At 45.3% G+C, this 14,523-nt stretch overlaps 1 protein-coding gene across 1 annotated transcript; it reads left to right on the plus strand.

Annotated features, from left to right (window-relative positions):
- Positions 1-804: 804 nt before the first annotated feature.
- Positions 805-5,217, plus strand: Chchd5 (coiled-coil-helix-coiled-coil-helix domain containing 5). The gene is made up of 4 exons (NM_025395.3): positions 805-962; positions 1,283-1,423; positions 1,506-1,671; positions 4,380-5,217. Coding segments are annotated over exons 1-4 (333 nt in total). The 5' UTR covers positions 805-960; the 3' UTR covers positions 4,404-5,217.
- The last annotated feature ends 9,306 nt before the right edge of the window (positions 5,218-14,523 follow it).

The following is a 14,523-nucleotide window of genomic DNA, read 5'->3' on the forward strand; positions in this document are numbered from 1 at the left end:
ACCAGACAAAAGGAAACTAGAAGTGTGGAGTGTCAAGTTTCCCAAAAATGAAAGTGTCACTGTATATTATGAAGGCCAAAGCAGTCGTTCTCATTTTACAACTGCGTGCTAAGGTAATCACCTTACCGCTCATTTTCTCTAGCTTAGGCCTCTCCATATGAGGAATATTTAGCCTTACAGGGAAATGAACTTCCAGGTCTAGCCCTATAATCTGAAGGCAAATGTGGAGAGGGTGCAAACACCACCTAAGGAAATTACAAAGAAAATAATTTGTGCACGATTGCAAGGAGCAAGCAATAAAACCCACTCTCATCCTGCCTTTACCACCTATGGCAGGAAAAGGACATGTCTGAGTGAATAATCGGATGGGAAGCCCAATGTGGCGTTTAAGATCATTCCTTTCCGTCAAGTTGGAACTAAAGTCAGGAGGAGAATACGCAGTGGCGGAAAGCCACTGGTAGCTCAGCCTGAGAGGGCAATCCCCGTGTTCCTAAACTAGCAGCGGCGGGCACAGCTGCCGCCTCAGCCGCAGCGTGTGCCGAGCCATAGTCACGCGGGCCGGTGGCCTCAACTCCAGCCGGGAAAGTGGCAGCGCGAGCGGCTGTAGATCTGACCTACAGGGAACCAGCTCTGGTGCTCTGTGCCTGGCTGCTCGATCACGGCCGAAGTCCTGCTTCCGGTGATCACTAAACGCGACCACCACAAGCCGGAAGTAAATAAACTAAAATAGCTGACGGACCGGAAGTAGTTACAGGGGCCTCCTCCCGGATAGGCAGTGAGGCGGAAAGCAAAGCAGGACACAGCCATGAAGGTTGGACCAATGTGGGATGAGTGGCAGGGACGCTCGACGACCGGAAGAGTGAGGCCAGGAGGTCTGGGTTGGGCGCCGCCATAACAACCTGATACCGGAAAAGGCGGGTCTCTTCTCCCTGACTGATCGGCGCTTGAATTCGCCTGGAGATGTGAGTTACAACTCCCTATAACTCTAGATCATGCTTGTCAGACTGCACGGTCCCCAACGGGAAATGACTGAATTCAAGACTCCAGGCCTGCTTCACAATAGCCAGACTTTTTGTCTTAGGACTTCCACGATCTCCCGGGAAATCCCACCTTGTTCCACAACGCGCAGGGATCGGCGCTTATTTCTGCCCCTCGTTGGTTGTCCCTATCACAGGATCTTTACACCCCCCACCCCCAATCCAGACTAGTCCAATCACAGATCAAAATCAGAACTCTTTCTTGCCTTCTCTTGAGATTATCTTCAGTTTACCCTGTCCCACAGGCAGGCAGCCCTGGAAGTCACTGCTCGATACTGCAGCCGAGAGCTGGATCAGTATGGCCAATGTGTGGCAGCCAAGCCAGAGTCGTGGCATCGAGATTGTCACCACCTTAAGATGAGCATTGCTCGCTGCACGTCCTCCCAGTGAGTGTACAACTGGGGGCTAGAGGGTGCCAGGCAGTAGGGTTTGAATGCTTCAGGGTCTAAAATGCCCTACCCCCCACAGCCCGATCATCCGCCAGATCCGCCAGGCCTGTGCTGAGCCCTTTGAAGCCTTTGAGAAGTGTCTTCGCTTGAATGAGGCAGCAGTGGGCAACTGTGCTGAACACATGCGCCGCTTCCTGCAGTGTGCAGAGCAGGTGCAGCCACCAAGTTCACCCACAACTGGAGAGGTAAAGGAGGCTAACTTGATCGTAGCTTTTTCCTTTCACAACTCCCTTCATTTTCTAGTTTAAATACCTTCCAGAACCAGTCCCAGCCCCATTCCCATACATGGCCTTGGCTATGCATCCAAGAATCTAAAAACCATGGTTCTCTGTCCCCGAGTGGACATGCCTCTGCTTGTCACCACCTTTCACACTCCCCTCTGCCAGGGCACCTGCCCCAGCCTTTCCCCGGCTTGCCAGACCCTCTGTGTTCCATATAATGACCTGGATTCTAGTAATGATAATCCCTTGCTTAAAACTCTCTGGTGGCCACCAATTCACACTGGAACAAAGTCCCTGATTCTTACTGGATCCTGTGTTCTTCCTTTCCTCAGCCACTGTGTCCCCTTCACTACTTTCCAGCTGTGCTGGTAGGGGTGAGGGGGTGAGGTGGAGGGGTGCACAGAAAAGGATCTTGCTAATGTATACAATACATAAATACATATACAATATGTCTGAAATACTAAACTGTTATTGATGTAGCCATTAGGAAAAAGTCTTTAAAATGTTCTGGATTTGGCAGAAATGGAGGAAAGCGTGAGAAACCCTCCCTCCCTTGCTGCTCTTGCTGGATCTCTCCAAGGGAAAGTTCACACCTTCGACCGCCCTCATCTGAGCACCTCTGGGCTCTCTGTCCCTGCAGCTCTGCCTTTTCTTTCTCGCCTTCTTTTGGGCTAGTGTGTTGGCTCATCTTGTCCTTTCCAGTCCTTATGTGATGGTCTCAGAATGGACTCAGAGGACATCTTAGCATGTTGGCTTCTGCATAGAAAGCTCTTTGTGGTTTCTGTTCTACCAGACCAGCTCTCACCCCAGTGCAGCCTGCATCCCGGGTGACCTGGTCCCACCTCTCCACTCTCCACCTCAAACTCCATACTCCATCCTCAGTGGACAAATGTACGGGTGCTCAGGAGCATAGCTGCTTTGCTTATCCATCTCCTGTCTAATTCTTATTCTGTGTACAGGATATGTCTCCCCAAAAGCTTCCTCTGTCCCCCCATTCCTGCTCCCTGGCTCTTAAGCTCTATCAGCTCCCTGCATCCCGGGCCACACCCTATCATTTCCCTTAGATCTCATGCTTCAGGAGAGTTCTTGGCTAGAGGTTAACCTCTTATTATATCTGATATTCATTGACTTTTTGTTTGGTTTAGTTTGGTTTGGTTTGGTTTGGTTTTGTATAGAACAGGGGTAGACGAAAGATTTAGGTTATGGGAGCAGAAACTGCCCAGAAGGACTTTTAATTCTCCACAGGAAATGCTCAGGGATGGTTGCATATTGTTTATACTAATTACTTAGCCATCTCATAGGAACATTTATTTCTTTCAAGTGTCTTTGGCATCTGGACATTAAAGCTCTTATATTCCTTTGTTTTTAACTTTAGTTTTTTATTTTTCATTTTATGTGTATCAGTGTTTTTCCTGCACGTATGTGGACTGTGTGTGTGTGTGTGTGTGTGTGTGTGTGTGTGTGTGTGTGATGTCCATGGAGGTCAGGAGGGGGCTTCAGATCCCTGAGAGTCCCCTGGGGTTAGAGTTTCTGTGGGTGGTTGTGAGCCACCATCCGGGTGCTGGGAACTGAACCCAGGTTCTCTGCAGAAGGAGCGAGTGCTGAGCAATCTCTTGGGCCCCTCTTCCTTCAAGGTTGTCTTCCTAGGCAAGAAGCTGTTCTCTTCTCCGTCTCCTGCGACCCCACAGTTCCTCTTCCCTGCAACTGAAATTGCTTTTGAAAATGGAAATTAGGGCAGGGAGGTGGCTTGGCAAGTAAAGACATTTGCTGCCGAGTTTGATAACCTGAGTTCTATCACCGACTCCTGCAAGGTTGCCCTCTGCTGGGCATGCACATCTCCACGCAAGCATCCCCATCATAAATTAGTAAATGTAAGAGTTAAAAACAGAATGGAAAGTAGGGTCTCCTGTCTCCTCTCCTGCTCCAGGCTCTCTAGGGCACCGGGAAGGGCAAACACCAATTTCTCCACCGTCCTGTTTCTTCATGCCTATGACATCACAATGCTGGCTTTTCCTTCTAATTGGGGACAATGAGATGTAGGCCTCCTCTGTTTTCTGATCTTCACATGAAAATGCCCTCAGCTACCATGTGACATGAAAGCCTTCATGGACGAGCTCGTGGTTCTGTTGCTGACAGTCTGGAAGCTCCCTGTTCCCGCACAGACTAACGCTCTTTGCCTTGGTGCATAGGATTTCCTACCAGCTGACTAGTTAGTTGTCTTCTTTGCATGTCTCTCCCTCCTCTTTTGAAAGGAAGTTCTCTAGAGTGAGAGATGTTTACCCACTGGGTCCCCTGCACCTGTAACAATGCTGGCACAAGCCTGATTCCTAGCACTTGGAGGCTGAACTAGGAAGATTGCCTGAGTTCCATTAAGTGAGTTATAGATCAGCCTGGGGTACTGGTGAGTTCTAAACTACCCTGGGCTAGAGTTAAGAACCCTGTCTCTTGTCCTCCAAAAAACAAAAAACAAAACAAAACAAACAAACAAAAAAAAAAAAAAACAAGAACAGTACCTTCCAGCTCCATGTTTCAATTATCCTGGTCAAATTGTTCTCATGGCAAGTGGCCAAGGCCACCACTTGGCACCTTTTCCCTCCAGACACCCGCTGTGTTACCTCATTTCCCCGTCAGAGGTCTCAAGGCCAGTAACTGCGGATATGTTTTCTCCACAGGCACAGCCCCTGCCTGCCTCCTGACAACCCCTTGGACTTTGAGAAAACCGACATGATTGACCGTCCCACTTGATGTCCTCGCCTAGAAGAGTGACAAGAGTTTTGGAGTCTTGAGGGCCCTGCTGTGTGTCTGGCGCTCCTGGACATCAGGACACTAAATAAATAAAGACTGAGTACTGGGCTCTGATTCCAGCCTTCAGTATTGAAAGGGAGAAGAGCGATGAGAGAAAGCTTACTCATCCATCCCCCGGCTTTCCTTGGTCTGCCAAGTGAGCGCTCAGGAGGGGCCTGGGTGCTCTTGTTCTAGGCTCAGGAGTAGGATGACTCAGCCAGCCCTCCCTGGCCCTGCTGTCTGTGTGTTGGAGGTAGGCTTCCCTCCCACTCGTAGTCAACCAGATAAATGTGTAAGTCTAGGCAGTCCTGAAGCTCACTACGTAGACCTCGATGGATTCAGATTCAACAGCCGTCTCCTGAGTGCCAGGGCTCTAGGTGTGAACCACAATGCCCAGCTTTCCACACACATGCCAGTGGGCTATGCCCCGCCTACCATTAGTGCCCACAGCCTACATTCACTACACCGTAACACTGTTCTCTTGAGACGTGGCAGAGGAGCAATAAATAGCACATTTCTTCCACTGCTGAATTAGAACCAGTTGAGCAGTAGACATGGACTTTGGGCAGTGGACATAAAAATACTGATCTTATTGAAAACAGCAGTGCGGAGACAGAAGCAGGGATCAAAAGGTCAAGGTCGTCCTTTGCTGCATGGTTTGAGGCCAGACTGGGCCACCTGAGGCCCCTTCTCGTTAAATAAACATTAAAAATTGAAAGCCGGAAAGCTATGGCTTGGAGACCTCCTCCTTCTCTAGGTTTGTGTGTTGTCTTGATTCGAAGGGAAGCCATGTCTCAGAACGAGGCACTGTTGGTACAGTCTCAGTCAGAATCCAGAAACAGTGGTAGGGAGTGGGGAAGGGAGTCAAGAAGACAGCCAATAAAGAATGCATTACATACCAGGTACCAAAGTTGAATCAGGATCAAGTTGACCTTCTAAACAGTCCCATATCCCCTAAAGAAATAGAAGCAGTTATAAATAGTCTCCCAGCCAAAAAAAGCCCAGGACCAGACGGGTTTAGTGCAGAGTTCTATCAGACCTTCAAAGAAGATCTAATTCCAGTTCTGCACAAACTTTTTCACAAGATAGAAGTAGAAAGTACTCTACCCAACTCATTTTATGAAGCCACTATTACTCTGATACCTAAACCACAGAAAGATCCAACAAAGATAGAGAACTTCAGACCAATTTCTCTTATGAATATCGATGCAAAAATCCTCAATAAAATTCTCGCTAACCGAATCCAAGAACACATTAAAGCAATCATCCATCCTGACCAAGTAGGTTTTATTCCAGGAATGCAGGGATGGTTTAATATACGAAAATCCATCAATGTAATCCACTATATAAACAAACTCAAAGACAAAAACCACATGATCATCTCGTTGGATGCAGAAAAAGCATTTGACAAGATCCAACACCCATTCATGATAAAAGTTCTGGAAAGATCAGGAATTCAAGGCCCATACCTAAACATAATAAAAGCAATCTACAGCAAACCAGTAGCCAACATCAAAGTAAATGGAGAGAAGCTGGAAGCAATCCCACTAAAATCAGGGACTAGACAAGGCTGCCCACTTTCTCCCTACCTTTTCAACATAGTACTTGAAGTATTAGCCAGAGCAATTCGACAACAAAAGGAGATCAAGGGGATACAAATTGGAAAGGAGGAAGTCAAAATATCACTTTTTGCAGATGATATGATAGTATATATAAGTGACCCTAAAAATTCCACCAGAGAACTCCTAAACCTGATAAACAGCTTCGGTGAAGTAGCTGGATATAAAATTAACTCAAACAAGTCAATGGCCTTTCTCTACACAAAGAATAAACAGGCTGAGAAAGAAATTAGGGAAACAACACCCTTCTCAATAGTCACAAATAATATAAAATATCTCGGCGTGACTCTAACTAAGGAAGTGAAAGATCTGTATGATAAAAACTTCAAGTCTCTGAAGAAAGAAATTAAAGAAGATCTCAGAAGATGGAAAGATCTCCCATGCTCATGGATTGGCAGGATCAATATTGTAAAAATGGCTATCTTGCCAAAAGCAATCTACAGATTCAATGCAATCCCCATCAAAATTCCAACTCAATTCTTCAACGAATTAGAAGGAGCAATTTGCAAATTCATCTGGAATAACAAAAAACCTAGGATAGCAAAAACTCTTCTCAAGGATAAAAGAACCTCTGGTGGAATCACCATGCCGGACCTAAAGCTTTACTACAGAGCAATTGTGGTAAAAACTGCATGGTACTGGTATAGAGACAGACAAGTAGACCAATGGAATAGAATTGAAGACCCAGAAATGAACCCACACACCTATGGTCACTTGATCTTCGACAAGGGAGCTAAAACCATCCAGTGGAAGAAAGACAGCATTTTCAACAAATGGTGCTGGCACAACTGGTTGTTATCATGTAGAAGAATGCGAATCGATCCATACTTATCTCCTTGTACTAAGGTCAAATCTAAATGGATCAAAGAACTTCACATAAAACCAGAGACACTGAAACTTATAGAGGAGAAAGTGGGGAAAAGCCTTGAAGATATGGGCACAGGGGAAAAATTCCTGAACAGAACAGCAATGGCTTGTGCTGTAAGATCGAGAATTGACAAATGGGACCTAATGAAACTCCAAAGTTTCTGCAAGGCAAAAGACACCGTCAATAAGACAAAGAGACCACCAACAGATTGGGAAAGGATCTTTACCTATCCTAAATCAGATAGGGGACTAATATCCAACATATATAAAGAACTCAAGAAGGTGGACTTCAGAAAATCAAACAACCCCATTAAAAAATGGGGCTCAGAACTGAACAAAGAATTCTCACCTGAGGAATACCGAATGGCAGAGAAGCACCTGAAAAAATGTTCAACATCCTTAATCATCAGGGAAATGCAAATCAAAACAACCCTAAGATTCCACCTCACACCAGTCAGAATGTCTAAGATCAAAAATTCAGGTGACAGCAGATGCTGGCGAGGATGTGGAGAAAGAGGAACACTCCTCCATTGTTGGTGGGATTGCAGGCTTGTACAACCACTCTGGAAATCCGTCTGGCGGTTCCTCAGAAAATTGGACATAGTACTACCGGAGGATCCAGCAATACCTCTCCTGGGCATATATCCAGAAGATGCCCCAACTGGTAAGAAGGACACATGCTCCACTATGTTCATAGCAGCCTTATTTATAATAGCCAGAAGCTGGAAAGAACCCAGATGCCCCTCAACAGAGGAATGGATACAGAAAATGTGGTACATCTACACAATGGAGTACTACTCAGCTATTAAAAAGAATGAATTTATGAAATTCCTAGCCAAATGGATGGACCTGGAGGGCATCATCCTGAGTGAGGTAACACATTCACAAAGGAACTCACACAATATGTACTCACTGATAAGTGGATATTAGCCCAAAACCTAGGATACCCAAGATATAAGTTACAATTTCCTAAAGACATGAAACTCAAGAAAAATGAAGACTGAAGTGTGGACACTATGCCCCTCCTTAGAAGTGGGAACAAATCACCCTTGGAAGGAGTTACAGAGACAAAGTTTGGAGCTGAGATTAAAGGGTGGACCATGTAGAGACTGCCTTATCCAGGGATCCACCCCATAATCAGCATCCAAACGCTGACACCATTGCATACACTAGCAAGATTTTATCGAAAGGACCCAGATGTAGCTGTCTCTTGTGAGACTATGCCGGGGCCTAGCAAACACAGAAGTGGATGCCCACAGTCAGCTAATGGATGGATCACAGGGCTCCCAATGGAGGAGCTAGAGAAAGTACCCAAGGAGCTAAAGGGATCTGCAACCCTATAGGTGGATCAACATTATGAACTAACCAGTACCCCGGAGCTCTTGACTCTAGCTGCATATGTATCAAAAGATGGCCTAGTCGGCCATCACTGGAAAGAGAGGCCCATTGGACACACAAACTTTATATGCCCCAGAACAGGGGAACGCCAGGGCCAAAAAGGGGGAGTGGGCAGGTAGGGGAGTGGGGGTGGGTGGGTATGGGGGACTTTTGGTATAGCATTGGAAATGTAAATGAGCTAAATACCTAATAAAAAATGGAAAAAAAAAAAAAAAAGAAAAAAAGAAAAAAAAAAAAAAAAAAGAATGCATTACAAGGGTGACAAGATGGGTCATAGGGTCAGCGTGCTTGCCACCACCCCTGAAGGCCTGAGTTTGACCCCATGACCCATATGATAGAAGGGTAGAGCTGATTCAGACAAGTGGTCTTCTGACCCCTGTACATGCTCCATGGCATTTCCCTGCCTCCCACCCCAGTGAAGCAGATGAATAAAATACAGTTTTTTAAAGTCCACTATCAAGCTGGCTACCACTGTCAGAAATGAGACCTCAGAGGATGGCCAAGAACTTAGCTACTGTGTATAGAAAATTAGTGCATTTACCAACTCCTTGTCTGTCAGGGAGGGCCATTGTCACAGGCACTGAACCTCTGGCACCTCTATCTCTGTGGATCAGTGTACTCTCAGAAGAGGACAGCATATAGAGTGGTGGACTCAAGTACAGAAAAGGTCCTGCCCGTGCAGGTCTTAGTACTACCTTCCTGGTGTTCATAATAACAGATCTTTGGTTGCCCACTGACTCCCCAATATGGTCAGTTCATGAAGAAACCGTCTAGGATACAGAGGGAAGAAAGTCCAGGGGTGGCATTCCAATAAAAGCTTGACCTATCCTCAAGGTAACTGCTAAGGGACAGAGGCTAGATGATTCGTGGGAGCAGCCTGATCAGTACCAAGGTGTAAGATGAAAAGGCCACTTTATGTTGATGGAAGGATATTAAAATATTTTTTCCTCAGAAAGTTAGGATCCATTTCTGTTCATATTTATGAGGTTCCATGCAGTAAGAGTACCATTTGCAGTTGACAGGAATTACTTTTTCCATTGTGTTTTGAGACATTAATAAAAGAACACACTAACCCTGTCGCTTTCATGTCAAAACACTTCAACTTAATATATTTGTATATTAAAATCTTAATTTGTGTCATGCCGATCACTAGGGTTGCTATTTATGAACTTTCCAGATTGTTAATGCCAACCAATCTCTAAAATTTTAATTTACTTTGAGGCAGCCTCATGTATCCCAGGCTGGCCTTGAACTCGCTATGTAACCAAGGAAGACTTAGACTTCTGTTCTTCCTATCTCTACCTCTTAAGGGCTAGGATTATAAGAATGTGTCCTATGTCTAGTTTATGTGGTATTGAAGATCTAGCCCAAAGATTGTACACACTAGGCAAACACTCTATCAACTAGCCCTATCTCCAGATCAGCCACAATTCCTCCTGTAGGCTGTCCTCAGGATTTCAGAATCCCTCGATCTACAGAATTTTTGGCTCAACAATACCCATGCCATCCATTCAGATAACAATTGAGATAAGCCTCCCTTGAGGTGACTCCAAAAGTAGCCAGCCACTTGAATCCCAAGATTTGTGTCATGGCTTAGAAAACAGCCTAGCTCATTGGAAGTTTCCTCTGAATATTTACTTCGAAAACAGAAATTTGTTGGCTTAGGCATCAAGGTGGCAGTCCTATATAGTCAAAACCGGGGGAGCTTCCAGGCCCCGTGTGGGTGGCAAGACTGGAGGGAATGGGTCGGAGAGGGTGGACAGCAGGGGCTGCCTAGGATTGATGGCTCTGCTCCTGGCTCCTTTTCCTGGGCTGTGGGCTGAACCCTCAGGCTTTAGGGCATGTTCTTAGCACAGCTTATTTTGTTTGAGTGAGATAAGGACAAACAAAATGGAGGTCCAGACTACAGTTTAGACCGTTTTTATATGGCCTGTCAGGACTGTAGGGTGACCCCCACAGTGAAAGGGGGACCCTCATAGGCATCACGCTGTTGCCTTCAGTTGTCCCAAGCATTCCTGAGACCTCTCACACTGCAAGAACGGAGACTTCACTTCTGGATGACGTTTGGCTGTGAAGAATCTGTGCTTATGTTTAAGCAAATACAACTGTATGGTGGTTTTTTGTTTTGTTTTGTTATTTGTTTTTGTTTTTTCACTAGCTGTGTCTAATTTTATCTTCTCTGGGAACTTATCACATTATCTATGATTAGAGGTTGTCATAAATCTGTTCATAATATCCATGTTATCCTAAAGCCCATAGCATGTGAGGTACTATCCCTCCCTTCAGAAGTAATATTTGGAGGCTGTTCCCTTCTTCCTTTATCAGTATGGACAGGACTAGATCAGGTTTATTGACCTTTTTCTGTAATTTGTTTTTAGCTTTGTTGATCTTCGTTTGGGCTTGTATTTGTTTGAGACAGGATTTGTAGGCCAGGATGGCCTGAATTTACTGTGTAGCAAAAACTGACCTGGGACTCCTGATCCCCTCGCCTTGGATACCAGCTGTGTGCCGCCACACACAGCTTCTACCTTTCGGAGATGAATGCTCCCGGCATTTCCTTTAGTGAGACATATACACTCCGTTCCTTACAAAGCATATTTTTTTTTCTAATTTTTATCTCTTTATTGGTAGTGGATTATTTAGAAATTTAGAGGTTATATTTCTTAATTTCTAAACATATGGGAATTTTTCTCGTTATCTTGCCTAATTAAGTCGGTTCGGTAACATCTTTTATGTTTCCGTCTTTTGAAATTTGTCACAGCTTTATGGCTTGGCAGAGGCTCAGTTCTGTTAATGTGCCATATGTGCTTGAATCATAATCTCCTCGTGATGCGCTGTCTTAGCTAAGGGATGTGGGACAGGGATTCAGGAGATGATCCCAGAAAGCCATGGTCGTAGAACAACGGGAAGTGTGACCAGGAAGGAAAGGATCTCACCGAGCAAACTGTCATTGCGGGTAAGAGCTTAGCTCTCTGGGGAACTCTGGGAGACAGAACATTCCCACTCAAGGGTGAGGAAAGCCAACCTCCACCATCCCCTTGATGGGGGACTACTTCGTTAAGGGCTTTAGCTTTTGTTCCCTACTTCCTGCTAGCCATAATTGCAGGCAAAGACAAGGCTGTCAGTCAGCCAAATGGGGCCACCTCCGTGGTTGCTATCAGTCACTAAATTCATTTCAGTTGTATCTAGCATCCCAGCTACTATGCATCCCCTCAGCTGCCATTGCCTGAGCCTGTCATGGCTGCCACAGATGCGGCCACCATCACCTTTCCCACCCTTCCTGCCCTTCACGGCTGTCACCAATCACCCTGTCCCACCATTGCCACCACTGGTGAAAGATTTTTGATAAATTCTTCGAAGTACCTGACTCAGTTCACAAACAATGCCAAGTAGTTGTGCTGGGCATGAAGGGTCAGGAATTACTGGGAACAGTGATGGAGTCAGGTAGCAATGTTGGGGAAGATGTGCTGGTGTGGATGTGGCTTTTAAGACAACTGGCTGGTGTCCAGCATTCCAAGGAGGCAAATGTTCCTGTCAATGGACTGTAGGTGTAGAAAGGTGGGAGATGTCAGCCAGGAAGTGAGTCATGTCTTCAAGAACCTCAATTTTACTTTTGGTGGGTTTCAAGACCAAGTTTTGTGCTGCTATTAGATTTGCCCTGTTGAAAATCGTAACCACTATAATAATGAGAGTATTTTTCAGCACTGAGTAAGCCAATTAGTACCACCAAAACGTTTGGGAAGGCAGAGTGTTGGGGTGCACACCTGAAATCCCAGCACTTGACCAACTAAGGTAGGAGCATTACAGTAAATTTGAGGCCAGCCTGGTCTACCTAACAGGCCAGCAGGGATACATAGCAAGACCTTGTCTCAAAAACAAAGCAATAACAAAACGCTATTCAGAGGGAATGTGTGCAAGTAGAAGCCAGATTCTCCAAGAATAATCAGTCTTGAAGGAAAGAATGCTGGCTTCTATTATACCGCATGCTGATTTTTAAAAGCCATGATATATCTGTGCCAATTAAGTCCAAATCTCTTGGGATAAGACCCACACTTAAAATAAAATAATAATCTGAGCTTAAAATTGATTCAATATGAAGCCAAGTCCGAAACCCATCACTCTGATAAAATTTCTCAGTTTTTACATATATACACATTATATGTATATATATTGCATATATATCTGTATGTATACACACACCCACACACATATATATTCTCTTTCCTAGAAATGTAGTCCTAAAGGACATTCAACTGATTCTGAAGTTCCTAAAAACATAAAATCTGCAGGATGGGAGATGTCTGTGATGACCTAACAAGGCTGGGATCGTGGGCATGTACCATCACACTTGGTCAAATGTGACTGATTGATTGATTTAGATGTACTTGTCTATGCTGTGCATTTGTGAGAGTCGGTCTCCATTTGCACTGCTGTGTGTATTTTGAACACATACGATCTCATGTGCTTCTATATGTTGGGAGATGAGAGTTCCTTGGTTATTCTCTCGCTCCTAATCCATTTGTCCAATATCTCTACTCATTAAACAAACAGCAGCAGCAGCAGCAGCAAGAGCAACATCACCATCACCACCACCACCACCACCATCATCATCACCACCATCATCACCACCACCATCACCACCACCATCACCATCACTTTGTCTTTGTTTTCAATGACATCTGGGTCATGCTGACACAGTCTCCTTAGGGCTCTCATTCCACTATTTAAATCAGGACACTTGTAGTGTTGAACAACTAAGTCATTGTCGTCTCAACACAGAATGCAATAGTTGACCTGTAGTCAGAGATGGCCTGTTGATGCAGAACTCCAAGGTAGTAAGTTATGCACTGTGTCACGGCATTCAAAATGGCACTGCAATGGTTGGTTCAGTATTGAGAAAAACATCTATGGTGACTTATGGCAGATAAGGAATTTCTAGAATTCAACCACAACCACCACCACAACATCAATAACGGTCTTAAAGCAGAACCCAAAAGTCCTTATAGCAGTCTCCAAAATTCAACACAACTGGGTTCCTACTTCTTGATCCTGTCCACTCTCATACTCTCCCGAGATACAGGTGTGTGCTGTCATGCCTAGTTGACAGAAAATATTTTGAATATTTTCCATCTCAGTCGAAGGAGATGGTCACCATGCCCTTGTCAGGTCCCATCATGGGACATGGTCTACTTTGAGGCAGGGCAAGAAGACTCTGGACTTGTGATAGTGTGATAGGCAGAGGGTCTGGGGCCTACAACGCTACTGCTTCCTCTCACTTCCTGCTGTAAGTGTCGACAGCAAGTTCCTCAAGGATGAACTCATTGCCTGGGGCAGGAAGAGTCAAAGGAAGGACAAATGGAAAGCAAGCATAAGTCAGCTATGTGCTTCAAAGGTGCCTCTACTACTGTTACTCTGCCCAGAAACACTGCAGGCTTTGGAGTCCTCCATCCAAGCTTCTTCACAGCCCAAGCAGATAAAGGAAGATGAGGGTCAAGGGGCCATTAACTGGGCTGGAGCCTATCACTGTTGCTCACATCTGAACTCAACCCTACCTCATTGCAAGGAAATACAGCCTACCCATATCTTTTGGGGGAAAGCACTCAGTACCATTCTTGTCATGACAGACCCCACTGACCTGGTTAGCCTTAACTGTCAACTTAACAATTAAGGAGAAATATCAGCTGGGGAACTGCCTAGATCAGATTGGTCTGTGGGCATTTCTGTGAGGAATTATCTTGATTATTAACTTATACAGGAGGGTCCAGCTCACGGTGGGTACCACCATCCCTAGGCAGGTCATCCTGGGCTGTGGGGTTTTGTTTGTTTGTTTGTTTGTTTGTTTGTTTTAAAAAGCTAGCTAATGGAGAATGAGCAATCCAGATAGAAAATAATCCAGCAGGGAGCAGTCCCCTGTGGTTCCTGCCGTGACTTCCTGCAGGGATAGACTGTGACCTGGGAGTGTAAGGCAAGTCCTCCCAGGTTGTTTTTGTTTAGGGTGTTTTATCACAGCAGGGAAGGAAACTAGAACACCCTCACCTTTTGGGGGGGAACACTCACTGTTCTGGAATGCCTTGAGCTCTAGAGGTGAGCTCCGTGTCCTGGAACAGCCTTTTGTGAAAGCAATGGAGAAGTATCTTGCCCCACTTGT

This window comes from Mus musculus, chromosome 2, assembly GCF_000001635.26.
Source record: "Mus musculus strain C57BL/6J chromosome 2, GRCm38.p6 C57BL/6J".
NCBI lineage: Eukaryota > Metazoa > Chordata > Mammalia > Rodentia > Muridae > Mus > Mus musculus.

Excerpts from the sequence above, each read along its gene's own strand:
- Chchd5 (NM_025395.3), top strand. Across the intron at positions 1,424-1,505 it reads GCTCGCTGCACGTCCTCCCA|CCCGATCATCCGCCAGATCC; the intron begins GTGAGTGTACAA and ends TACCCCCCACAG. Across the intron at positions 1,672-4,379 it reads GTTCACCCACAACTGGAGAG|GCACAGCCCCTGCCTGCCTC; the intron begins GTAAAGGAGGCT and ends TTTTCTCCACAG.